Genomic DNA, 27,980 nt, shown 5'->3' with positions numbered 1-27,980 from the left:
GTCTGTCTGTCATCACCTCTGTGTCTGTCTCTTTCCTTGTCTGTCTCCACCTCTGTGTCTGTCTCTTTCCTTGTCTGTCTCCACCTCCGTGTCTGTCTCTTTCCTTGTCTGTCTGTCTCCGTCTCTTTCCTTGTCTGTCTGTCTCCACCTCTGTGTCTGTCTCTTTCCTTGTCTGTCTGTCTCCACCTCTGTGTCTGTCTCTTTCCTTGTCTGTCTCCACCTCTGTGTCTGTCTCTTTCCTTGTCTGTCTGTCTCCGTCTCTTTCCTTGTCTGTCTGTCTCCGTCTCTTTCCTTGTCTGTCTGTCTCCGTCTCTTTCCTTGTCTGTCTGTCTCCACCTCTGTGTCTGTCTCTTTCCTTGTCTGTCTGTCTCCACCTCTGTGTCTGTCTCTTTCCTTGTCTGTCTCCACCTCCGTGTCTGTCTCTTTCCTTGTCTGTCTGTCTCCATCTCTGTGTCTGTCTCTTTCCTTGTCTGTCTCCACCTCTGTGTCTGTCTCCACCTCTGTGTCTGTCTCTTTCCTTGTCTGTCTGTCTCCATCTCTGTGTCTGTCTCTTTCCTTGTCTGTCTCTCTGTGTGTGTGTGTGTGTGTGTGTGTGTGTGTGTGTGTGTGTGTGTGTGTGTGTGTGTGTGTGTGTCTGTCTCTTTCCACGTCTATATCTAATATATAAAGCTGAATGTGTGTGTGTGTGTATGTATGTATGTATGTATGTATGTATGTCCTGGATTGGCACCGTCGCAGCTACAGCCACAGAAGTTTGCACACTCACACTTTTGGACCCCGAGAGCGTCATAGGATATGTTTTGAGGGGAAATTTTAACCCAGTGCTTTACAGTTATCCAACAAAAAACCTGCCTCCATTAAAGCGAATGGAGCTGGGAGCCACAGTGCAGCCAGAACTTCAGAAGAATGCGCAGCCATGCCCTTAAATGGAATGTTGGCGTATCACAATGCAGCCAGGGAGAGACAGACACAGACAGGGTAAGAAACAGACATAGACAGGGTAAGAGACAGACACAAAGAGACAGACACAGACAAAGAGACAGACTGACAGGGAAAGAGACAGACAGGGTAAGAGAGGGAAAGAGAGACAGGTAAAGAGACAAAGACAGAGACAGACACAGGGAAACAGACAGACAGGGAAAGAGATAGGCCAGAATCACACTTGCTAGTGCCTCGCGTGTAACTCGAGCGAGTCTCTCATGGTAGAACCCGGTATGGCCGCACACTCTCCTGACAGGAGCGGGTCGGTTGCATGTATCTCTATGCAGCTCAGATGCTCCTGTATGCATAGTGTGCGGCCATGCCGGGTTCTACCATGAGAGACTCACGCGAGTTACACGCGATGCACTAGCAAGTGTGATTCTGGCCATAGATAGAGAAAGACGGAGAAAGAGACAGAGACAGTCAGAGACAGACATGGAAAGAGACAGACAAACAGATAGAGACAGAGATATATACAGAGGGGGAGACAGTCATTATAATTACATTTCTATTTGTTTTGTGGTTTTTGTGTGCAGAATACATTTTTGTTAATACATTCTATTTTGTTAACAGCAGTTATTAACCCGGGCGAAGCCGGGTAGTACAGCTAGTATATATACATGTCTGAGATTGCGCTTTTACTGCACATTCGATAATACAGCAGATAAAGCCCCTTTTCGAAAATGATAAAGTAAAAGGGGTTGTGCACAATTAATAAAGAAAAAAACACAAGCATGCCTTCAAAAGCAGCACCATACATGGTTTTGCAACTCATTACAAAGAGAACGGGTGGGTCTTTGTCCCTTTCCTGCCAGTCTCTTGGCTGCCACACTGCATGCAGCCATAACAGAAGTTGGTAAGCCTATGAGTAAAGTGTTTTTTTTCCACTGAAACACGTAAGGCGTTGTGGAGAGGGGATTTTTCCTCCATTATGTTTTTATTTGCGTGTTAGCACAATACAGCATTTTTCACCACTTGGGTGAGAGATTTTTTTTTTTCTCATAACAGAAGTTGGCTTTTTGGTTCTGCCCACATGAGCAATTGGACAGTAGCATGAGCAATTCATATTGGGATGTCACAGCACCTATAGTGCTGGCAGTATCCAGATTTTGTTACTATTGGTATGGACATGATTATGAACTTTTATGAGTATTAAGAATTATATGAAGATATCAAAAAACAAGACTTAAGATGGTGCTTGCACTATGTACCACACCTATATTCAGCAGACATCATAAGACTCACCAGAGATTCTGGGACTTTCATGTGATAAGTGAATCATGCTGATTTAGATTTATGTAAAATGATGACACATATCACAGAATAACCTCTTTTCACAGTTTACCCAATAGGAGACGTGTTACGTATTATTGGCTCCTAGCCAACTGATTTCTTTAAATGTATGTGAACTTCTGTAATTAAACCAGCCATATGTTCAACCTAGATCTGTGTACAAATCACTGGTCTCTGGATGAATGAGATAGCATGCTAATGACAAATGACTCATATGATTTGGAAGCAGATGGGTTTAAGGTGTAGCTGCATAATTTGAATTGCATCGCCGTAAATTATGCCCCCTTAACACCTATAGCTCAGAATTATTGAAGTAGAAGGGGCTGAATTACCATCACACTAGCTGTACCATGTGGCCATTTTTGGAAGAGAGCAGCTATATTTTTGTAATTATGGACAACCCCTTTAACATTGTAGAGACACAAAAATAAAACTAAAATTGATTTGAGATCTGGGAAGAAAACGGTCAGATTCAAATGTGAAAGATCTAGAGATACTGAAATGTGAAGATTTTGGAGAATGGCACATTTAGCATTAGACAGCTGGCAGACAGGAAACCAGATTTATGGCTAGAATATATAAAGTATTAAAGGCACATGATGATCACCAGCTGTAGAAAAGAGGAGTGATGCCAGTCTGGTAGGCGAGTATGTTTTTCTTTACTGAATGCCCCCTCTAAAGTGGTTCCTCCCCTAATATCCAGCTGATAGCAGGAGTTTGTCTTTTGCTATTGTTATAGCTTGGGTAGGCTGCCACTGACTTGGTAGCGGTTTCTACTAGGAGGCCCTAGAGAGACTATTTTTTTCCTTTTGGAGAATAGGTAATTTGCATACCTTTTACCAGGCAACAATTGGAAGTTTGTTCCAGCCCACCTGATCTAGGAGACCACCAACTTTGGAACCGTGCAAGGAAGGAAAAGTCGGCAACACTGGTATCAGGAAATTCAGGGTAAATAATCCAGCAGCTTGATAAAAAAAAATGATCTTAAAATCTTTTATCGAAGTACAAAGATAAAATTAGTCCAAAAGGGTCACATGGAGTAGTGAACGGACAGAGGACGCGTTTCGAATGTCTAGTTCTTATTCACGGACAGAGGACGCGTTTCGAATGTCTAGTTCTTATTCACGGACAGAGGACGCGTTTCGAATGTCTAGTTCTTATTCACGGACAGAGGACGCGTTTCGAATGTCTAGTTCTTATTCACGGACAGAGGACGCGTTTCGAACGTCTAGTTCTTATTCACGGACAGAGGACGCGTTTCGAACGTCTAGTTCTTATTCACGGACAGAGGACGCGTTTCGAACGTCTAGTTCTTATTCAATCTCTTGAATAAGAACTAGACGTTCGAAACGAGTCCTCTGTCCGTTCACTACTCCATGTGACCCTTTTGGACTAATTTTATCTTTGTACTTTGATAAAAGAAAGATTTTAAGGAAAAGATTTTTGATCAAGCTGCTGGATTATTTACCCTGAATTTCCTTTTACCAGGCAGTATTGCCAGGACTAGAAGACTCTACACCAGCTGGTAGTTTCCAGAGGATAATACAGTGCCGGATCCTCACTGAGGATTTCGTTTTCAGCCATTTATTATCATTGCTGTAAATTCTATACAGCGACATTCTGGTAGGATGTGCTTACAAATAGCAGTCCGTATGAACAATCAGAGCTTCAGTGTAAAGCATGAGTGAGAACAGAAATAGACTGAACCTAGGAGGAGACAGGGTGAGGATCTAGACCATTAATAAACACCAACTGAATAGAAATAACTGATAAGAGTAAACAGTGACAAAAGTAAATTGTGTGAAAGCAAGAGTAGGTAGTAATAAACTATTACAGAATATAATATACTGTCAAACTACAGTGTACAGTGGGGAAAAAAGTATTTAGTCAGCCACCAATTGTGCAAGTTCTCCCACTTGAAAAGATGAGATTTGCCTGTAATTGACATCATAGGCAGATCACAACTATGAGAGACAAAATGAGAAAAATTCAGACAATCACCGCGTCTGATTTGGCAAGATTTCTTTAGCAAATTATGGTGGAAAAGAAGTATATTTATATAAATAAGTGTTTATATAGTTTAACCTTTTAGAATTAATGTTGTGTTATAATGGCATCCAGTATCAATGTTACCATTAAAAGATCCCAATTAAAGAAGCACTCCTATCCAAATTTTGACGCTTAGTATATTGCACTCTTCACATTATATAGCACCGAGGACTTACAATTGCTCATTTTGCCCTTCTACCCAGTTAATTCTTCTTTTTTTCAAATTGCCTATGACATCATATGATTAAAAGCAGACTTCCTGAATCCTTCAAAGCTCTATATAGAACCAGACGTCTCTTTGCCTTGCTTAAGTAATCATTGCAAAAATCAATGACAGGGAGAAGAGTGGAGCAGGTGGGTCAGAAGTTGGAGAGGGATGACTCAAGCAGGTACAAGAGAAGCGTTAACTGGGTAGAAGAGCAAACGTGCACATTTTAAGTACACAGTGCTATTTAATATGATGATTGCAATATATTAAGAGGATAAAAATTTTGATGGGAGTGCTTCTTTAAAGGTAACATATGACATTTACAAAAAGCGACTTAACTAACAGGCTGTGATTTTCACGTTTTATGATAAATGTCCATTAGTAACCTCTAATTGAAGCAATGAACCGCGGGATGTTACATTTTGTGATTGCAAGCTAAATATTAGATCTAAGGACACAATCATCTGTAATCTTCAAGTGACCCCAAAACAGTTTTTGGGATTTGTGCGTTGCTCAGGAGCTAAATTAGGGGTCAAGGTTACTTATTATGCTTGGCATTACAAAACCGAAAATTATCACTATCTTTCATTCTACTGTGCCAACAGGATAGATCAGCTTCACACTAATTTCTGGCGATAGTTTGAAAGAGGCAATAAATGGAAGAATTTTCGGTTACCTCACACGTTCTCTGGGGTCTCCAAAAGATTCTCTTAGCCGTGAGAAATCTGGGTAAAAATTAGGTGATGGAGATATAACTTCTAGAAGCCCTGACTGGATCTCATTTGGGAACCTAAAAAGACAAGAAAGGTCAACAGATAAATAGGTCGTAAATTCAGGCATGTAATAAGCTACATTGTGTGCTGATGATTAAGGAGAGTAAAGCTGGTGTCACACACAGCGACAACGACGTCGCTGCTACGTCACCATTTTCTGTGACGTTGCAGCGACGTCCCGTCGCTGTCGCTGTGTGTGACATCCAGCAACGACCAGGCCCCTGCTGTGAGGTCGCCGGTCGTTGCTGAATGTCCAGCTTCATTTTTTGGTCGTCACTCTCCCGCTGTGACACACACATCGCTGTGTGTGACAGCGAGAGAGCGACGAAATGAAGCGAGCAGGGAGCAGGAGCCGGCGTCTGGCAGCTGCGGTAAGCTGTAACCAGCGTAAACATCGGGTAACCAAGGGAAGACCTTTCCCTGGTTACCCGATATTTACCTTCGTTACCAGCCTCCGCCCTTGCTGCCAGTGCCGCCTCCTGCTCTGTGCACATGTGGCTGCGGTACACATCGGGTAATTAACCCGATGTATACTGTAGCAAGGAGAGCAAGGAGCCAGCGCTAAGCAGTGTGCGCGGCTCCCTGCTCTCTGCACTGTGACATGTAGCTGCAGTACACATCGGGTTAATTAACCCGATGTGTACTGTACCTAGGAGAGCAAGGAGCCAGCGCTAAGCGCGGCTCCCTGCTCTCTGCACATGTAGCGACGTTATGATCGCTGCTGCGTCGCTGTGTTTGACAGCTAAGCAGCGATCATAACAGCGACTTACAAGGTCGCTGTTACGTCACAGAAAATGGTGACGTAACAGCGACATCGTTGTCGCTGTCGCTTAGTGTGAACCCAGTGTAAGGGGTGCTTCACACATAGCGAGATCGCTACCGAAATCACTGCTACGGCATGGTTTTGGTGACGCAACAGTGACCTCATTAGCGATCTCGCTGTGTGTGACACTGAGCAGCGATCTGGCCCCTGCTGCGAGATCGCTGCTCGTTACACACAGCCCTGGTTCGTTTTCTTGTGTGTGACAGCGAGAGAGCGACGAAATGAAGCGAGCAGGGAGCAGGAGCCGGCATCTGGCAGCTGCGGTAAGCTGTAACCAGGGTAAACATCTGGTAACCAAGGTGGTTACCCGATATTTACCTTAGTTACCAGCCTCCGCAGCTCTCACGCTGCCTGTGCTGCTGGCTCCGGCTCTCTGCACATGTAGCTGCAGTACACATCGGGTTAATTAACCCGATGTGTACTGTAGCTAGGAGAGCAAGGAGTCAGCGCTAAGCAGTGTGCGTGGCTCTCTGCTCTCGCGGTTATGATCGCTGCTTCGGCTGCTGTGTTTGACAGCTAAGCAGCGATCATAACAGCGACTTACAAGGTCGCTGTTACGTCACAGAAAATGGTGACGTAACAGCGACCTCGTTGTCGCTGTCGCTTAGTGTGAACCAGCCCTAAGCGACAGCGACAACGAGGTCGCTGTTACGTCACCATTTTCTGTGACATAACAGCGACCTTGTAAGTCGCTGTTATGATCGCTGCTTAGCTGTCAAACACAGCAGCCGAAGCAGCGATCATAACCGCGAGAGCAGGGAGCCGCGCACACTGCTTAGCGCTGGCTCCTTGCTCTCCTAGCTACAGTACACATCGGGTTAATTAACCCGATGTGTACTGCAGCTACATGTGCACAGAGCAGGGAGCCGCGCACACTGCTTAGCGCTGGCTCCCTGCTCTCCTAGCTACAGTACACATCGGGTTAATTAACCCGATGTGTACTGCAGCTACATGTGCAGAGAGCCGGAGCCGGCAGCACAGGCAGCGTGAGAGCTGCGGAGGCTGGTAACTAAGGTAAATATCGGGTAACCACCTTGGTTACCCGATGTTTACCCTGGTTACAGCTTACCGCAGCTGCCAGATGCCGGCTCCTGCTCTCTGCTTGCTTCATTTCGTCGCTCTCTCGCTGTCACACACAGCGATCGGTGTGTCACAGCGGGAGAGCGCCTTTGAAGAAAACGAACCAGGGCTGTGTGTAACGAGCAGCGATCTCGCAGCAGGGGCCAGATCGCTGCTCAGTGTCACACACAGCGAGATCGCTAATGAGGTCACTGCTGCGTCACCAAAACCCTGCCGTAGCAGCGATTTCGGTAGCGATCTCGCTTTGTGTGAAGCACCCCTAAGTAGAGCATAGCCATATCCACATGAAATGGGTCTGACAAAGTACCCTTACTGCAGTAGGGTTTTTTTTGTTTTTTTTATTGTTTTTTCAGCATTTGTGGACACCTTAATATTCAAAAAATGAGTTGATTCCCCACCCAAAAGTCATTTTTTTTATATATATATTTATTTGTGAGAGCGCAAAGCGGGGCAAGAGAGCACAAAGCGGAGCAAGAGAGCGCAAAGCGGGGCAAGAGAGCGCAAAGCGGGGCAAGAGAGCGCAAAGCGGGGGCAAGAGAGGGCAAAGCGGGGGCAAGAGAGCGCAAAGCGGGGGCAAGAGAGCGCAAAGCGGGGGCAAGAGAGCGCAAAGCGGGGGCAAGAGAGCGCAAAGCGGGGGCAAGAGAGCGCAAAGCGGGGGCAAGAGAGCGCAAAGCGGGGGCAAGAGAGCGCAAAGCGGGGGCAAGAGGGCGCAAAGCGGGGGAAAGAGTAAAGAGGGGTGTGATATAAGGCTGGAGTCACACTTGCATGTGATTCGCATGAGGAATGCATCGCATTCCCTGGACCGGTCACCCGCTCTCCTGACAGCAGTGTGCAGCTGCACAGAAATACATACAGCTGACCCATTCCTGTCAGAAGAGCCGGCAGCCAGTTTGGACAGTGCGGTTGTCAGATCCTTTCATATTGATGACCTATCCCTAGGATACGTCATTAATAACAGATCGATGAGTGTGCTACCCACGGCACACCTACCAAATAGCGGTGCAAAGATGTGATCGTTTGCGGAGAGCCACAGCTCTAACAACTGCATAGTATTCATGACTGTACTGAACATCAACCCATAATCAAAATATCAAATAAATAGAGGATTTGCAGAACCCCACTGTTATCTGTGTGTATGCGTCTCCGATTCGTGCGCGGTCCGTGGGACTCATACAGGAAAAAAAAATGCATGACCCTAAAATGCATGTTTTTTTATGTGCTAAAGATGTGCACAGATATATAGATGATATACCAACAAATATATATAAACTGTAGATAGACAGACATATAGACAGATTTTACAGCTATTAACCAAATAAATAATATAAAAAATGATGTGGGGTCCTCCCCATGTTTGCTGACCAGCAAGGGTAAATCAGACAGCTGCAGGCTGATATTATCAGGCTGAGAAGTTTCATAGTTATTGGGCCCTTCCTAGCCTAAAAATACCAGCCTGCAGCTGCCCCAGAAGTGGTGCATCCAATTTGATGCTCGAATTCTGGCGATTTGCCTCTGCTCTTCCCGATTGCCCTAGTGAAGTGGCAATTTGCGTAATGGGTTTTGAGGTAAATGTCAGCTTGCATCAAGCCCTGGTGCTACTAATAGAGTTTATAAAACACCCCCATTACTAACCAAGTAAAAAGGAAAAAAAAAGTAAAAGCAAAAATAATTTAAATAAACACTCCCCCAGAATCCGATGTAGTCCACAAATGGAAATCTTAAAGACCTAAGAACAGAAAAATAAAAACAAGACACTGTCCCTCGTTTCCCAATTTATTATACAGCAAAGTTGCCAGGAAATGGAGTCTCATTTTGAGGTTCCATAGCGTTTGATCTAGCTAATTGCTAATTGAGGAATGCCGTGGGAACCGATGGACTACGTCGGACCTGGAAAACTTTTCTGTTTAATAAATTGGTGGACAAGGGACAGGGTCTTGTTTTTATTCTCTCCTTTGAGATCTTCCAGGTTTCCATTCGTGGACTACGTTGAAATCCCTGGACTATGTTGGACCTGCATGGTTTGTTTTGTTTTTTTTTATAAAATGGTGAACCAAGGAAAGTGTGAAGTGGTGTTTATTTAAATAAACTATTTTTGTGTGTTTTTTTTATTTTTACTTACTGGGATAGCCATGTAGACGCCTCTCCAATACTAACCACCAAGGCTTAATGACAGCTGACACTACACAGTTGATCATTCCAAAACCAATTACCCTCATTGCCACAGCACCAAGGCAATCGAGAAGAGCCAAGGTGAAATGTCAGAATTGGAGCACCTAATGTGATGCATCACTTCTGGGGTGGCTGTGGGCTGGTATTTTTAGGCCAGGAATTGCCCAATAACTAAAAGCACCTTCCCAGCCTGATAATACCGGCTCGCAGCTGTCTGCTTTACCTTTGCTAGTTATCAAACATAGGGTGAACCAAAAGTTATTCTTTTCATGTATTAATTATAAAAAGCTGTCTAATAAGCTCTACAGGGTGCAATTTTATTATTTTTCTGGGAGGGGTAGTGCAATTATATGTCTATATATCTGTGGTTGGATGGCTTTTATACTCTTTATCAAAATAGTGTTCGCTAAGTACCCCATGTTTTTACATGTATTACTACTCCTTATTTAGTTACTGCAGGGTATGTACTCATTGTTTTTATACCATGTTGTCATAGGGTGCATGCTATTAAAATTGCCCTTTAGGTCCATCGGCAGCATTAGTGAACCAAAGGGAAAATGTTAAATTGGGAAGTACCAACACCCACATTTAACTTCATGGAGATGGTGACAGTCGGCACACACCCACAGTACCAATAAAACTAACCTAATTTGCAGTATCGACATGCAGACTATTTACATTGCTGCAGACATGTTCTTTGTTATTAACAGTGGCGATAGTAGTATGGTTGACCCGTGACCACTTAGAACAGTGATTAGCTGCAGTGGTCACATGAGAAAAGGGTGGCATGTCCTCACTATATATCATAAAAAACTGGTGGTACCACCAGAAAAGAAGTGGTATTAACTAGGGATGAGCAAATACCCTAATATCCACTTCGCCGAATATCCGGCAAATAAGTCACCGCTATTCGATAATTCACGAATATTCGACGCCGAATGTAAGTCTATGGGAAACCAGAATACTTTCATGTGGGACCTAATGGTGAGCTTTGGTGACTGAGGAAAAGGCTAAAATGGATGGAAAAAGGCTGAAACAGTATGGGCACCGCCTGTAGAAGGTGCGTGACTGCATTTCTGCCCACCCTGACTAACAACCCCCTCTCAATCATCCAAGATGGCAGCGCGCACACCACAGCTCCGCCTGCATTCACCCTCTTCCTGTGCCATGACACATGCGACAGAAAACTCCTCCCCGGGTCCAGCTAAGTCACCCCCATCTCTCTCTCTCGATCTCTATCTATTTCCTCGTGTGGATTACACCGGACCTGGAGTGGTATTTGGGGATTTTAATAAAGTGGTGAAAGAGGGTGTTTTTTTTTTAATTTTTTTTGTCTTTTATTCCAAATAAAGGATTTGTTTTTTGGGTGTATGTGCTTATTTAGTTTCACTTACAGGTTAATCATTGCGAGTGTCTCAGACGGCTTCCATGATTAACCCAAGGCTTAGTGGCAGCTATGGGCTGCTGCCATTAACTCCTTATTACCTCGATTGCCACCGCACCAGGGCAATTTGGGATGAGCCGGGTAGAGTCCCGGGACGGTCGCATCTAATTGATGCAGCAATTCCAGGCGGCTGTTGGCTGATATTTTTAGGCTGGGGGGGCTCCCCATAACGTGTGGTTTCCTATCCTGAGAATACCAGCCTTCAGCCATGTGGCTTTATCTTGGCTGGTATGAATATTAGGGGGGACCGCAGGCTGTTTTTTTTTTAATTATGTATTTATTTATTTTACTGGACTACATAGACCCACCCACTGGCAGCTGTGATTGGTGGCAGTGAGACAGCTGTCACTCAACGTGGGGGCGCGTCTGAATGCAACCAATCATAGGCGCCGGTGGGCGGGGAAGCAGGAAATACAAGATGGATTTATGAGTGGCCGGCATTTTCAAAAGCAGAAAAAGCCGCCAGAGCAGCGAAGCGCCGCACCGGTGATCGGTCAGTGATCTGTGAGTATGAGAGAGGGATGGGAGGGAGAGACCGACAGACAGACCGAGACCAAAAGACCTGTGTTCTGTTTGTCAAAAAAGCGATTTATGGAGCTGCTACTGGACACTGTATTCAGCCCCTCCAAGGACTATTTATTAGTTAGATCTATGAACGGCTCTCCCGCACACAATACAGTCTATGTACACCACCAGCTCCCTATCACTACGTGTTCACAAAATGGCCGCTGGCATATAGCCCCTATGACACTGTGCGGCCAAGCCAATCACAGTAACACCACAATAAAGATGGCTGTGGCGTTACTGTGAGGGCAAGCAACATCAGATGTGTTCATTGGCTGGAAAAAGGCGCCAGGAAGTCAGAAACGAAAATTAAATTATCGTAGCGGATACAGTTTTATTCGTCCGCTAGCGAATAACTCGAATACACTATTATCCGTTGGATACCGAATAGTGGCGAATACATTCGCTCTTCCCTAGAATTAACCCAATAAATAGACATAAAAAAGCCTCAACTAAGCCCAATGCATAACACTTAACAGGCTCTTGGGCATTAGAATCAGAGTGGTCCCGCTCTATATCATACCCTGGGGTTTACAAGCATAGATCACACTTACCAAGATGGACATTGGCTTTCCAAGTTCAGAAGGCCCTTGCATTTGCTTAGGCTTGCCTGGTTCCAAATAACCCTTGTGTGTTTCCACTATCTGCTGCCATTATACCTTGTTCATGTCGTGCAACAGCCAGTGGCTTTATACAGTATCACTGCATTTACCTCTATGATCGCTTTCTCTACCTACTAGGACTAGTAATAGAGACGCAACCAAGCAGGGACCCTATTATGTGAGATTCCTATTTTGCAGAAAGACCTGGATGGCTTGTAAAGGAGCAAACCCTGGAGGAGAACGTGCTGCAGTCCTCAAGAGAACTGTCACTTAAGAGAAGAGGGTTTTTTTCACCATAAGCAAATAAAAAGCTACACAGCAGCAGCCTAAAAACAACGTATCTTGTTGAGCGAGTGCGTTTCACTCATGAATAATAAAGCAGATCTATCACTGTTTTCATCATATTTGAACAGTTTTGCAATGAATAATTGGCTAAGGTTGCAGTATCCAATGTTCCAAGATTAGAGACAAGTGATAAGCGAACCTGAACTGTAAAGTTTGGGGTCTCTACTGGTGTTCCGGTCCCAGACCCTAAAATGACTTTCACCTGTATGTCCGGTTTGGGGTTTGTCATTCGAATAAAGCTTGTTGAAAGGTTGCAGAGCAGCCAATCAGCAAGCTTGTCTGGTGTGGCTACTTCTGGCCCCATCACAGCCACGTCAAGTATTGGCATGGCTTTGATTGGCCAGGTAAAAAAATTGTAAAATAAAGATAGCAAAATACTTAAAACGCACCAAATCGCCAGGATTTTCGTATATAACCTAAAGCCAGTGCTATACTGGCGCTATCAGGCTGATTCTATACATACCTGTAGTGGTCAGCTCGGATGTTTAGGTTTTGAAATCCAAGAAAGTAAAGTTTATAAAATCATCAGCTTTTTGAGTGACAGCAGCTGAGGATCAGATAATAGCTGGGGGGTATTCATAGTTATCCTCTCCTCCTGTTAGAATTAACATAAGTATTATACAATGGATTTAACTTTGCACTACCAGGACCTGTGTGAGGTCATACCCATGTGACCTGGTATTCAGCTTTGTTGGCTGAGGCCCTGCTCCTTCTGGTCACATGGGTATGAAATGGGTATCCTCTCACACAGGTACTGGTAGTGAAAAGTTAATTCTATTGAATCATACTTAAGGGTGCTTTACACGCTACGATATATCTAATGAGATGTCGGCGGGGTCACGTCGTAAGTGACGCACTTCCGGCATCGTTAGTGATATTGTAGCGTGTGACAGCTATGAACGAGCAGAAATACTCACCTTCCCGTTAATCGTTGACACGTCGCTCATTTTCTAAAAATCGAACGTCCGGTTGCTCAATGTTCCCAAGGCAGCACACATCGCTCCGTGTGACACCGCGGGAACGATGGACACAGCTTACCTGCGTCCTGCCGGCAATGCTGAAGGAAGGAGGTGGGCGGGATGTTTACGTCCCGCTCATCTCCGCCTCTCCGCTTCTATTGGCCAGCCGCTGTGTGACGTCGCTGTGATGCCGAACGTCCCTCCCCTTCAGGAAGTGAATGTTCGCTGCCCACAGCGAGATCGTTTGGAAGGTAAGTACGTGTGACGGGGGGTTACAGCATTGGTACTCCTTTTCTCCTGTTTCCAAGAAGGCCTTCAACGTGGCATGATCTGTAAGTCTAAACCCCCTCCCTTGCCTTTCCTATCCCAAGGAAGGAGTGGTTTACCAATAAACACTTGATGACACTTGGACAGAAATTTTGAAAGAAAAAAAAAAGGTAAAAAATGCCAATCTGAGAAGAGAAGGCAGCAGAAGGCAAAAGGAGGGCACCAGGTAGGGGGACTACACAAGAAAAATGTATAGTCGCTTTTTATTCCTAGGGTGGGGGGAGCGTTGGGCAATTTTAATTACTTAGAACAAACCACAAAAACAAACTTTGTTTACAAAATAGACAAATTCTGCCCACGTGAAGCAATAACACCCCCTAGGCCTGAATAATAATAGCTGGAGCTACCTATAGGGTCAGAGTAACGCATTGGCTGACTGATGTCCTGTCCATCACAACAGAAGTAAAAGAGAAATCAATGCACCGGGAACAAAGAACATTCTTAGATAACTTCTGGTAATTTCAGCAGCCAGCACTACACAATGAAGCCATTACAAGAAGCCCATTATCCTCTGATAACCATCCATTATGTGGCGTGTTGGCAGGAACTGCCCGTCACATCACATGCCTTATTTTTCAGCTCTCTAAAAAGGGGCCTTGGGCAGAAGGGGAGTCCCTTTTTCCACTTATGTTGGCAGTTTAAGAGGGCTTTCAGGCTTTTTATTTTACAGATGGGGATTTATTCTGATTGCAAAGTGCAAATATACAATACCCTACACAGATCCGATGTGGCAGCTCCAGCAGACCCTACCTTTCTACATTTACCATGTTGTCCATACTTTCAAATACCAGAAATTTAGATACACTACAGTAGAGTTCCTAAAACTATATAAATATGATGTAAACAAAAATAAAACTGATGATTACATTAAAGTTTATAATACAAAAGAACATAAAATATACCAAAGTGACTCCAAGAGCATCATTCAAAAATGGTGACCTTGGACTTCCCGGTAGGAAACATAGTGACGAATCAATGCTTTCACATTTCATGTCCTGCCATAGCCAAGTGTCTGGCACTTTGGGAGGATGTTTAGTGGCCATACTTGCCACCCACTACACTTCTTTTAATTATCCATAGCTTAAAGGGCGTATAGAGCTGACATGATTCATAGCAGAAGTAATTGATTCATTTGAAGGGTTATTAGTCTGCAAATGTGATATCAATAGGTGGGAGGTAGAATGCACCACATCATAACTGCAAGCTTTTTCAGATGGAGTGCAGGGAGAGGAGTTTATGCCAGTGTATTATAGAAGAAAGATCAGGGTGGCATCCTAAATAGCAGGGGTGGGGAAACTTTTTTATTTTTTTTTTGCCAAGGGCCATATTTAAGGCCTCATTCGGGGCTGTACAACATCAACTTGAAATTTATCCTGTATAGTGAAGGAATTATTTTGATCCCTTGCTGATTTTGTAACTTTGCCTACTGACAAAGACATGAACAGTCTGTAATTTTAAGAGTAGGTTAATTTTAAACAGTGAGAGATAGGATATCCAAAATAAAATCCAGAAAATCACATTGTATAAATTATAAAAATGCATCTGCATTTTGCAGAGTACAGTCATATGAAAATGTTTGGGCACCCCTATTAATGTTAACCTTTTTTCTTTATAACAATTTGGGTTTTGCAACAGCTATTTCAGTTTGATATATCTAATAACAGATGGACTGAGTAATATTTCTGGATTGAAATGAGGTTTATTGTACTAACAGAAAATGTGCAATCCGCATTTAAACAAAATTTGACCAGTGCAAAAGTATGGGCACCTCAACAGAAAAGTGACATTAATATTTTGTAGATCATCCTTTTGCAAAAATAACAGCCTCTAGTCGCTTCCTGTAGCTTTTAATGAGTTCCTGGATCCTGGATGAAGGTATATTTGACTATTCCTGTTTACAAAACAATTCCAGTTCAGTTAAGTTTGATGGTTGCCGAGCATGGACAGTCGCTTCAAATCATCCCACAGATGTTCAATGATATTCAGGTCTGGGGACTGGGATGGCTATTCCAGAACATTGTAATTGTTCCTCTGCATGAATGCCTGAGTAGATTTGGAGCGGTGTTCTGGATCATTGTCTTGCTGAAATATCCATCACCTGCGTAACTTCAACTTCGTCACTGATTCTTGCACATTATTGTCAAGAATCCGCTGATACTGAGTTGAATCCATGCGACCCTCAACTTTAACAAAATTCCCGGTGCCGGCATTGGCCACACAGCCCCAAAGTATGATGGAACCTCCACCAAATTTTACTGTGGGTAGCAAGTGCTTTTCTTGGAATGCTGTGGGGTTTTTTGCCTCCATGCATAACGCCTTTTTGTATGACCAAACAACTCAATCTTTGTTTCATCAGTCCACAGGACCTTCTTCCAAAATGTAACTGGCTTATCCAAATGTGCTTTTGCATACCTCAGGCGACTCTGCTTGTGGCGTGCTTGCAGAAACGGCTTCTTTCACATCACTCTCCCATACAGCTTCTCCTTGTGCAAAGTGCGCTGTATTGTTGACCGATGCACAGTGACACCTTCTGCAGCAAGATGAAGCTGCAGGTCTTTGGAGGTGGTCTGTGGATTGTCCTAGACTGTTCTCACCATTCTTCTTCTCTGCCTTTCTGATATTTTTCTTGGCCTGCCACTTCTGAGCTTAACAAGAACTGTACCTGTGTTTTTCCATTTCCTTACTATGTTCCTCACAGTGGAAACTGACAGTTTAAATCTCTGGGACAACTTTTTGTATCCTTCCCCTGAACAGCTATGTTGAATAATCTTTGTTTTCAGATCATTTGAGAGTCGTTTTGAGGAGCCCATGATGCCACTCTTCATAGGAGATTCAAATAGGAGAACAACTTGCAAGTGGACACCTTAAATACCTTTTCTCATGATTGGATACACCTGCCTATGAAGTTCAAAGCTCAATGAGGTTACAAAACCAATTTAGTGCTTTAGTAAGTCAGTAAAAAGTAGTTAGGAGTGTTCAAATCAAGAAATTGATAAGGGTGCCCATATTTTTGCACCGGTCAAATTTTGTTCAAATGCGGATTGCACATTTTCTGTTAGTACAATAAACCTCATTTCAATCCAGAAATATTACTGAGTCCATCAGTTATTAGATATATGAAACTGAAATAGCTGTTGCAAAAACCCAAATTGCTTTAAAAGAAAAAAAGTTAACATCAATAGGGGTGCCCAAACTTTTTCATATGACTGTATAAGCATTTGATCCCTCTGGCAAACAAGACTTAATACTTGGTGGCAAAACTCTTGTTGGCAGCACAGCAGTCAGATGTTTTTGTAGTTGATGATGTTTGCGCACATGTCAGGGGGAATTTTGGTCCACTCCTCCTTGCAAATCATCTCTAAATCATTACGATTTTGAGGCTGTCGCTTGGCAACTCGGAGCTTCAGCTCCCTCCATAAGTTTTCTATGAGATTAAGGTCTGGAGACTGGCTAGGCCACTCCATGACCTTAATGTACTTCCTTTTGAGCCACTCCATTGTTGTCTTGGCTGTATGTTTTGAGTCATTGTCGAGCTGTAAGATCCAGCCATGACCCATTTTTAATGTCCTGGTGGAGGGAAAGAGGTTGTCACTCAGGATTTTGCGGTACACGGCTCCATCCATTGTCCCATTGATGCGGTGAAGTAGTCCTGTGCCCATAGCAGAGAAACACCCCCAAAACATAATGTTTCCACCTCCTTGCTTGACAGTGGGGATGGTGTTCTTTGGGTCATAGGCAGCATTTCTCTTCCTCCAAACATGAGTTAAGGCCAAAGATCTGAATTTTTGTCTCATCTGACCACAGTACCTTCTCCCAATCACTTTCATAATCATCCAGGTGTTCATTGGCAAACTTCAGACAGGCCTGCACATGAGCCTTCTTGAGCAGTGGGACTTTGTGGGAACTGCAGGATTTTAAGCCATTAAAGCGTAATGTGTTACCAATGGTTTTCTTGGTGACAGTGGTCCCTGGTGCCTTGAGATCATTAACAATTTACCCTCCGTGTAGTTTTAGGCTGATCTCTCACCTTCCTCGTGATCATGGATACCCTACGAGGTGAGATTTTGCATGGAGCTCCAGATCAATGTCGATTGACACTCATTTTGTATTTCTTCTATTTTCTTACTACTGCACCAACAGTTGTATCCTCCTCACCCAGCGTCTTACTTATGGTTTTGTAGCCCATTCCAGCCTTGTGCAGATCTATGATCTTCTCCCTGGCATCCTTAGAAAGCTCTTTGTTATTGCCCATGTTGTACGAGAGGTTAGTGTCTGACTGATTAATTGACTGTGTGGAGAGCAGTCTTTTTTATACACATGACAATTTAAGACAGCTGTCTTTAATGCAGGTAACAACTTTATTAGGCACATCTAAGTGTCTGTAGGAGCCAGAACTCAATGGTTGGTAGGGGGTCAAATACTTATTTCGGTCTGCAAAATGCAAATAAATTTGTTTAATTTATACAATGTGATTTTCTGGATTTTATTTTTTGTTCTCTCACTGATAAAGTTAACCTACCGTTAAAATTATAGACTGTTCGAGCCTTTGTCAGTGGACAAACTTACAAAATTAGCAAGGGCTCAAATACTTATTTCCTTCACTGTATTTTGGACAAACATTTAATTAACGCACCTGTAATGTGATGGCTAGAACTGCTCCTCTTTGGTGATGTGTGAGGTCAGGTGGGATTGATTATACTATTAGCAACTGCTTTAGAACAGATGTATATTATCGGACTTTCTTCAAACTTGACCCCGGATGTCAAACCCCATATAAGTCTAAGGGACCCGAACTTAAGTGTTATAAAATGGTGGTAGTAAGGACTAGGGGGCTGCAAGAGGAAGCAAAATGGGGATTAAAGCAGGACAATTTTACTTACAGGGTTTCTGAGCGACTATCGAACTGCTTATGGGTCCCATCATTAAATCTCATGAATATTCACTGCCTCCCCCGCCACCCCCTGTGACAGAGTCTGAGATTGGTTGCAGTCAGACTGTTGGCGTCTTTATTTGGATATGTCTGGGTCCCAAAGTAAAGTGTGAAAATAAATATTTTGGAAAAAATGGCGTGGATTTTGATATCCAGCGCAGATAAAGCAAACAGCTGGAGGCTGCAAACCCCATCTGTGCGCGCTATCTTAGCTGTGCATCGAAATATGGATGACCCAATGGGGCTTTTTTTGTAATTATTTAAATTTGTGATTAGGGGGGGGAGGGGGGGGAATTACAGCTCCCACAATGCCCTCAATAGAGTCTAAGACCCCCCCATTACTAATTGTGTAAGTAGAAAGAAAACACACAAATAAAGAGAGAGCGCCTTTAATTAAAAAAAAAAAAAAAAAATACAAAAAACACCCTGTTTCTCCAATTTATTAACCCCCAAAAACCCTCCTGAAGTTTGACGTAATCCACAGACACGACATCACATGGTGATCCTGGCTCTGCTACATCCGAGAATTTGAAAACGTGACTGATCACTGTGGCATCTGGGACATACGGACAAAGCCACAACTGTGAGCGGTGATGTCAGAGTTCACCTCAGGTCACAGCTGGTGGCTCCCACGGTAACTCAGCTGTGACCTCAGGTGAACTCAATGCTAGATTATTAGGCTATGTGCACAAGTTAAGTATTGTGTTGCAGTAAATCTGCATCTCCTGACAGATAAACATACCAAAAACGCGATGCCATCTTGACACTTTTTTTGGTGCGTTTTTCTGCCAGGAGACAGAGATTTGATGCAGAAATGTCTGAAACCAAATACTCAACGTGCACACATAGGTGAACTTATTGCCGGATTAGGCTGAGGTCACAGCTGGGGTTCTCACTGTACCCCAGCTGTGATCCTAGAGGAACTCACCTGAGGTGAACTCATTGAAATCAGTGAAGACACCTCAGGAGAACGCCTTGAACCTGACGCTGGGGCATCACTGGAGAGGCTGGAGCATATACATCCCTGGAGAGACTGGGGCATATACATGAAGTAGACATGGGGCTGCAGCTGGTGTCGTACTCATTGTCTGTGGGACTGGAGAGCACTGAATCCAGTTATAAATTAAGCACTGACGTTGGCACTGGCCAGGGTCAAGCTGTAATCCCTTATTACACATGCTGCAGTGTTCAGTAGAGAACTCTGGGTGCGTAGGCTTGCAGTGTAAAGAGCTATTAACAAGCCAGCAAAATGTGAATGCTGTCTCGACCCTTCCATCCCAGGGAATCTGCCTGTGGGATGAAAAAAAGGTCATCGCGATTCCCCACGCCTGTCATATACTATATACATTACAATGGTATTTTAGAATGCAGGGAATTTGTGGCTCTCGTATGGCACTCAGCCTGTAGCTGAGCTTCATTGGAAAACTAAGATAGCAATGGCTCATACTTTTATATAGAGGAGTATATGGTGGCTCACACTGAATATAGGGGACTATGGGTGGGCTCATACTGTATATAGGAGGGCTATGTGGGGCTCGCACTGTATGAGCCCCCACATAGTCCTCTATATACAGAGTGAGCCACCATATAATACTCTATATAAAAAGTATGAGCCCCCACACAGCCCCACTAAATACAGTATGAGCCTCCACATAGCCCTGCTGCATACAATATGAGCAGGCAAGTGTACACATTAAGGTACAGTGCCAGCCCGCAGCCGCTAAGGCAGCACACAGCTGGACAGCCCTACGCAGCCACTTGAGGACCAGCTCGGGAAAGGATGGGGGGTGGGAATGACCCTCTGACCCACCTCCTTTGACCCAGCCCACCCCTGATGATTAATGCCTACATTGTACAAGTGTAAAAGCAAGAACCTTTGCAATTTATCTTTCATTAAAAATCCTCTCTATTCTCAAGAACAGATGGATATTTAATTTTGAAGTTCCCTGCTCGTCGCCAAGTTTACCCGGTACCACCATGTAACATTTCAGCTCTCCTTTGATGGTGCAGGAGGCAAATTTAGTACTTGCTAGGAGATTCCCCTTTGGATTACAAATCATTGGGGTCCAAACGGATGCTAGTTTTGGGAGCCTTTTAAAATAATTGCAATCTTTAATGGCTTCCTTCAATATGTCCATGGCTGTTTTGCGCTTCTCCATATCCTGGAAGCCTTGTGATCGTGCACAATGCACCATATTTTTTTTCCTTCAACCACTTTTTTTCAATATCTAAAACCCTAGTTCTGTTTCCAAACTTGTTCTTCTTTATCCATTATTTTTTTTTCCCTAGTGAAAATCCTCAATTCACCACCTGCCAAGGAGGTTTATTTCTAAAGATTATATGGTTAAGTCTCCCCAATAGGATTCCTCCAGTAAAATGCTTTATGAAGCAGGTCCAAATGCTTTCATCCAATCCATTCAGACTTTTACTTCTAGATTGTTAAAAGCGCTGCACAAAATGCTTAAATTAAAATGACGGAGTCGTGCCAAGAATTCCCATAAACGCTCCCAAAAGCTGTACTAACACTTCAAGGGCACTGCAAAGAAATACATGTGCGCATAAGCATATAAAATGATAGTTTCACCCTATTCATGGGCTCGGGCCCTGAAAACTCTACAGTCTTGCAATTATATTTTGCATTCTGTGTTCATGCATTGAGAAGACATGTATAATTTCTGAATATTCAAAAAAAACTTACAGGGTTTTTATGTTGTCAGCCACCGTGGTCGCATACTGTGCATCCGTCTGCAAAAGAAAACACATTCATATATTTACATGGGAAGTTATTACTAAAGCACATGTCATTAAATGTTCACTTTTTATAAATCAATAGTACAGGCGAATATGTGCAACTCGTATCTTAAATCAGATAAATATGCTTCTTTCTCCACTTATGAGCCACTTCTCCTCCATCCTGCACTCAATCAACTCTGCGCAAGAAAGATTTGAATTGAGGGTTTTCAATGGAAGAAACACTTCTAGTACAGTTAATACCGAAAATTATACACCATAAAAAGGGGAGAAAAGAAAACAAAAAAGAGACAAGCAGACAGGAGATTGAGTGACAGTTTCTAGTAACTTATCTCCCTTCAGTGCGGGATTCACAGCAACACAGCTCAGTACTGCTGTGTAATATTCTTCATGCTGATGCCTATGTTTGTGTGGTGTAAAGTAAAAAAAAATAAAAAGCATAAATCCATCTTGTGCTGTTTATGTAAAGCATCATAGAGGTTGGTCTCCATCCACCAGCTCAGGGAGAACTGAAAAATCAAGACAGGGCATGCCTGTCACGCTAGGTATGGGGAAGTACCAAGTGAACGGCGAAATGGAAGGGAAGGGAAATCCAGTGTCTAGGGAAGGGGAAGATGATGAACCCTGACCAAACCTACCGCTGGTCCCTGGGGTCCCTCACCACCCTAGATAGGTTCCGCACCTATGCGCCAAGCCGGATACCTGACCCTAGGTATCCCTAGTGCTGGACCCTAAATAGGGAATGGACGGGATGAGCTCTTCGTCAACCCCACTAAACACTAAAGAAGACAACAAGGAGGACACACAGGGGGAAAATGCATAAACTAGTTATCCACAGATGACTCAGGTAGGAGTTCAGCAAAGTAACAGGAACAACACCACAGCTGAGTACAAGTCACCTACTTGCAACCAGAGCTTGAAGGAACTTAATATCACCAGCACAAGTCCAGGGAAGATGGGAGTATTTAAGCACAAAGAGAATACTAATGATCAGCAGCTGAATGGAAGGAGGGCTCTACTGGGCCTTAAAGCGGAAGAGATCCAAACACAGCAGGAAACCTACATAATACAATGAATACTGACAGAAGGAACAATAGAAAGTCAGGGAGCATTTTGCGCATCCAAACACTGTGACCTTTTATTGCCAGAAACCACATGACTGTTACCAGTGACACAATCGTGACTCTGCAGAGGGTGAAAACTGGTGAAAAATGTAGCATTCAGGTCATATCTATATATATAATTGCCTTATTCTGTCTCGCTCCAAAATTCTGTCGTTACCGTGACAAGCGTCTCATTGGCCGCTCGCCTCGCCTCCGCCCCCCCGCACGGATTGGCCGCTCGCCCAGGCTCCGCCCCCCACACGGATTGGCCTCTCGCCCCGGCCCCCCACACGGATTGGCCTCTCGCCCCGGCCCCCTGCACGCATTGGCAACTTGGCCACGCCCCGCCCCCTCACGCATTGCACGCTCGCTCTGGCCCCGCCCCCCGCACGCATTCCCCTAACGGACACGGATCCCTGACTCCCAGGTCAGTGCTGTACCCCAGCCGAAACATACCCTCGCATTGCTGGGGTTGCCGGCGTACGCTGGTGTGGGCTCCCGTGCGTGCGGGGGGGCGGGGTATGCTGGTAACCATGGTACACATCGGGTAATATTGTGTAGCATGGTTACCAGCGTATGCCGGCTCCCTGCCCATTCAGATCGTTGGTCTCCCGCTGTCACACGCTGATGCGTGCTGCACAGCAGGAGACCAACAAGTGACCCAGCACTGTCTCTTAGACTCCTCACCCCCAGGACGACTACTCCTATTATCCGCCTCCCCCCCCAGGACTACTCCTCCTATTAGACTCCTCACCCCCAGGACTACTCCTCCTATTATCCGCCTCTCCCCCCAGGACTACTCCTCCTATTATCCTGTTCTCCTCCTATTATACTCCTCTCCCCCTAGGACTATTCCTCCTATTATCCTGCTCTCCCCCCAGGACTACTCCTCCTATTATACTCCTCTCCCCCCAGGACTACTCCTCCTATTATACTCCTCTCCCCCCAGGACTACTCCTCCTATTATACTCCTCTCCCCCCAGGACTACTCCTCCTATTATACTCCTCTCACCCCAGGACTACTCCTCCTATTATACTCCTCTCACCCCAGGACTACTCCTCCTATTATACTCCTCTCACCCCAGGACTACTCCTCCTATTATACTCCTCTCACCCCAGGACTACTCCTCCTATTATCCTCCTCTCCCCCCAGGACTACTCCTCCTATTCTCCTCCTCTCCCCCCAGGACTACTCCTCCTATTATCCTCCTCTCTCCCCAGGAGTACTCCTCCTATTATCCTCCTCTCTCCCCAGGACTACTCCTCACCTCCAGGACTACTTCTCCTATTATACTCCTCTCCCCCAGGACTACTCCTCCTATTATACTCCTCTCCCCCAGGACTACTCCTCCTATTATACTCCTCTCCCCCCCCAGGACTCCTCCTCCTATTATCCTGCTCTCCCCACAGCACTACTCCTCCTATTATACTCCTCTCCCCCCAGGACTCCTCCTCCTATTATCCTGCTCTCCCCCAGGACTACTCCTCCTATTATACTCCTCTCCCCCCCCCAGGACTACTCCTCCTATTATACTCCTCTCCCCCCAGGACTACTCCCCCTATTATACTCCTCACCTCCAGGACTACTCCTCCTATTCTCCTCCTCTCCCCCAGGACTACTCCTCCTATTATCGTCCTCTCCCCCCACGACTACTCCCCCTATTATACTCCTCACCTCCAGGACTACTCCTCCTATTATCCTCCTCTCCCCCCAGGACTATTCCTACTATTATACTCCTCTCCCTCCAGGACTACTCCTCCAACACACACACACACACACACACTGCACAAAACATACCTCCCCCAAAACACACACACACACACACACAAACCGCGCAACAAATACAGTACCACACACACACAATGCTGCAGACACACAGCGCTCCACCCAGAACATTTACAGCGCCCTACACAAACACTTGGCAACTACAGACATCTATAAATAAATAAATAAATATATATATATATATATATATTATATATATATATATATATATATATATAACAAAAATCATACAGTAACTACACAATAAATTCTAGAATACCCGATGCGTTAGAATCGGGCCACCTTCTAGTAATATTAGTAATATATGAAAAGTTACCAGAAACAAGGTAAACTGCAATGTACATCATATGGGTATGCGTTAATGGCCTCAAGAGTCTAGGACATTTGTAGAGGCTATACCTGGTGGGAAGTCTCATGGATTATCTAAAGCATATCCCCTCTGGTAAATCTATTAAAGAGGTTTGTCCACTTTATTTTTATCATCTTAACAAATGTGTTGGGAGCAGCTACTACACAGTATATAGAGCTGAACAGTTCTGGCTCAATGTTAACATCAGGCTGCTGGAGCTGAAAAGATCGGATCAATGGAGATGCTGGATGATTGACTCCACCGATCGATACAGTTTGCCTGTCCCAAGGATAAGTCATTAATATTGTAACCCTGGAAAACCTTCTAAAATAAAAATAACTCAAAGTCCAGGTCCCTGAGTGATGATCTCTACTTTCTGAAGGAACCTTTGGATCATCTCTTTGCATGAAAAGGAGAAAAAAAATCAAGTGGACCTCACTCTTCAGATCAGAACAAGAGGTCTACGAGCTCCGGATCCTTTACAAGTTTGGAAGAATCTCCAGTATCTACGTTCTACTACTCTGTACTATGTTCATCCTGTTGACAACTCTTTTCCACGTTTCTATCCTTGGCTCGGGTAGTATACAGACTGTGCCCAAATTGCCCATCTTGTCCAGTGGTTGGTACAACAGAGCCTTACGGTCTTGCCAAGAGGCCAGGAGCTCTTCTTTCTGCTTCATTGGGACAACTTTCTTGGAGAAGTCAGGGAAGGAGATGATTTTCATCCTCACTAACAACTTATGACAATAGACTGATCAATGGATGCGTTGCCTCGCGTTACATCAAGTCACACAATCCAGCCAGATTCCTGTGCGTGGTCAGCGCAACTCTACAATAACTTCACAACATTCAGCAGCCATTAAACCAAAAAACACTAAAAGGTGGACACATTACACTACCGAGTAGCAAACGAGGCTCTGTCACCTGCGTAGATAAATTGGCTTTCGCAACCCCATTCATTTTTTTGATGGCTGGCAAACAGTGCCTTAAACTCAGAGATACATATCAATCATACGCAGCGTCTGCCAGGAGCAGGAAAACAATATTCTACTGAAGAGAGGGGAAAAGAAAAGGGAAATAAATATGAACGTGCCAACAAAAAGCCTGACACATATTGCTATAGACAGGAAAAATGCTTCTTGTTCCAACTTGAGCTGAAGCACCGTCTCAGAAGCAGGGGAGAATTTACCGCCGCGCTGATCGGGGAATGCCCAGAATACTTCAGCCCTATGATGTGTTTGCACAGCTATATTTATAGAAGGAAAATAAAGAAATGCTGCCGTTAATCATGAAAAAGGCAGTTGTGTCGGGCTGTCGTTTAGTTCTGAGCAAATTGTGCGCTCTCTTAGAAGTTGTACATCTGTGGACGCGCACTACAAACACAGGAGGCATTAACCTCACCATAATAGGGTGCCGAAAACATCATCCAACCGGACAAATAAGACGGCCATTAAAAATAATACATCCCAACAACAAGGAGCCTTCGGGGACAACCTCATCCGTGTTTTACAAAAGCACAAGATAAAGATAAATGACAAATTACTGTAGTAAGACTGGAATATACAATCAATTGCAGTTCAAGAGACCCAAGTCTAACCATAGGCAAGACGTAATGTGGATGGGACAAGCCGCAGTAACAGGCAAGGCCACTCGTCATGAGCCGCTGTGCCTAAGTGAACAATGAAAGGTCACAGAAGCCTCTTATGTGAAATTGTAGGGGTCTGAGGTCGGACCATCCCACTCGCCCAAGATTAGATCATCAATTCACATATGGCAAATTTACTGCAGAAATTCCTGCAACTATGTGTTCAAGTAAAGTGCATCCCGTGCAAATACTCTAATGATCAATACCAAACAAACTTCAACAGCCATAGGGCAAGGGACCACGTGAGAAGACAATGACTGTTCTGGAGGGCCGAACTACTAGGATGAAATTAATTCTGCACAATATTAAAATTTTAGCCCCATAACCCCTCTGTATACAGTATGAGAGCCCCACATAGCCCCTTTGTATACAGTATGAGAGCCCCACATAGACCCTCTGTATACAGTATGAGAGCCCCACATAACCCCATTATACAGCATGAGCCCACACATAGTCCAATATATACAGCAAGTGCCCCCACATAGCTTCCTAAATACTGTATGAGACCCCAAATAACCTCCTAAAGAGCTCCCACATAACATCTCTATATACAGTATGAGCCCAAATACAGCTCCTAATTACAGTATAAACCAGCACATAGCCCCTATATACGGTATGAGTCCCCACATAGCCTCCAATATTCAGTATGAGGATCCACACAACCTCCCTATGTACAGTATAAGACCCCACATAGCCCCTCTATATACAGTATGGGACCACATAACCCTATATACTGTATGAGGGCTCCAAATGAACCCCTATATACAGTATTAGCCCTCACACAGTCCATATATACAGTATTCAACCCCACAATGCCCACCTATATATAGCATGAGCCCCACATAGCCTACTATATATATATATGCCAACATCCCATACACAATTTTAAAAATCAAACACATCCTCACCTCATTCCGCACTCTCTGCTCCAGTCTCCTTGTGCATTGACTCTACGTACAGCAGACATGATGATGTGAAAGCATTGCATCTGCCATTGGACATGCAAATTGGTGGAAGAAGGAGTCGGCGGCTCCATGTTCCACCATTGAATGTATCGCTATTGGGAAGTAGGCATAGCTAAGAGACAGTGGGAAGCTAGCGACTGACAATGGATAGGGGCATGATGCAGCCCATAAGCCGCAGCTTAACACTAGAACTACTGGACTCGTGACACCTATATAGAAATACATGGTGCAAAGTAGTCAAAATGACTACCTCAGTAGTTCTAGTGTTAAAGCCCTTCGGCTGTTTTGGTCAACAAAATGGACAGGAACAGCCCAAGGACTGGATGTGGCCTATGGGCTGCACTTTGTTTTTTTTCACAATGAAGGGTCGTTGATAGTAGGACAAGTTGTATTGTTATGGAACCATTTTGATAGACAAAAGATGAAATGAAGAATATATATATATATATATATATATATATATATATATATATATATATATATATATATATATATATATATATATATTTATTTTTTTCTTTCTTTTTTTGGTGTGGAAAGTGAGTGGGGGGGGGGGTTAGGTGGAGATGCTCTGCGGCAGTGTGCGTTGTCCTTATTTCGTGTGTGTTCAACCCATACTCCTTGATCATGCCGCACTTTGCTGGTGGTACGCAGATGCGTTCCACTGCTCAGTTTCATGTCATTATCTGGTATTTTGAGATGAATTACATCATTTTCTTGTTTCCTACGTTTCTTTGTTTTCACCCATGTGACCTGTCAAAGGTTTGATTGGGCCATGGGCTGTCCATCAAAGATGCATTTTTTTAAATAGTCCAATCATTCTTAAATTGTTGC

At 44.1% G+C, this 27,980-nt stretch overlaps 1 protein-coding gene across 1 annotated transcript in view; it reads right to left on the bottom strand.

Annotated features, from left to right (window-relative positions):
• The window catches only part of MGAT4B (alpha-1,3-mannosyl-glycoprotein 4-beta-N-acetylglucosaminyltransferase B), a 511,447-nt gene that overhangs the window by 146,858 nt on the left and 336,609 nt on the right, over positions 1 to 27,980 (bottom strand). The window contains exons 5-6 of the mRNA XM_075344381.1: positions 21,246 to 21,292; positions 5,208 to 5,321 (exon numbers count right to left, since the gene is read on the bottom strand). Of these exons, the coding sequence (XP_075200496.1) occupies positions 5,208 to 5,321; positions 21,246 to 21,292 (161 nt within the window). The remainder of the gene's footprint in view (positions 1 to 5,207; positions 5,322 to 21,245; positions 21,293 to 27,980) is intronic.

The sequence above is a fragment of the Anomaloglossus baeobatrachus genome, chromosome 4 (genome assembly GCF_048569485.1).
Source record: "Anomaloglossus baeobatrachus isolate aAnoBae1 chromosome 4, aAnoBae1.hap1, whole genome shotgun sequence".
NCBI lineage: Eukaryota > Metazoa > Chordata > Amphibia > Anura > Aromobatidae > Anomaloglossus > Anomaloglossus baeobatrachus.
Note: the sequence above shows the minus strand (reverse complement) of the source record. Positions and strands in the feature narration are given on the sequence as shown.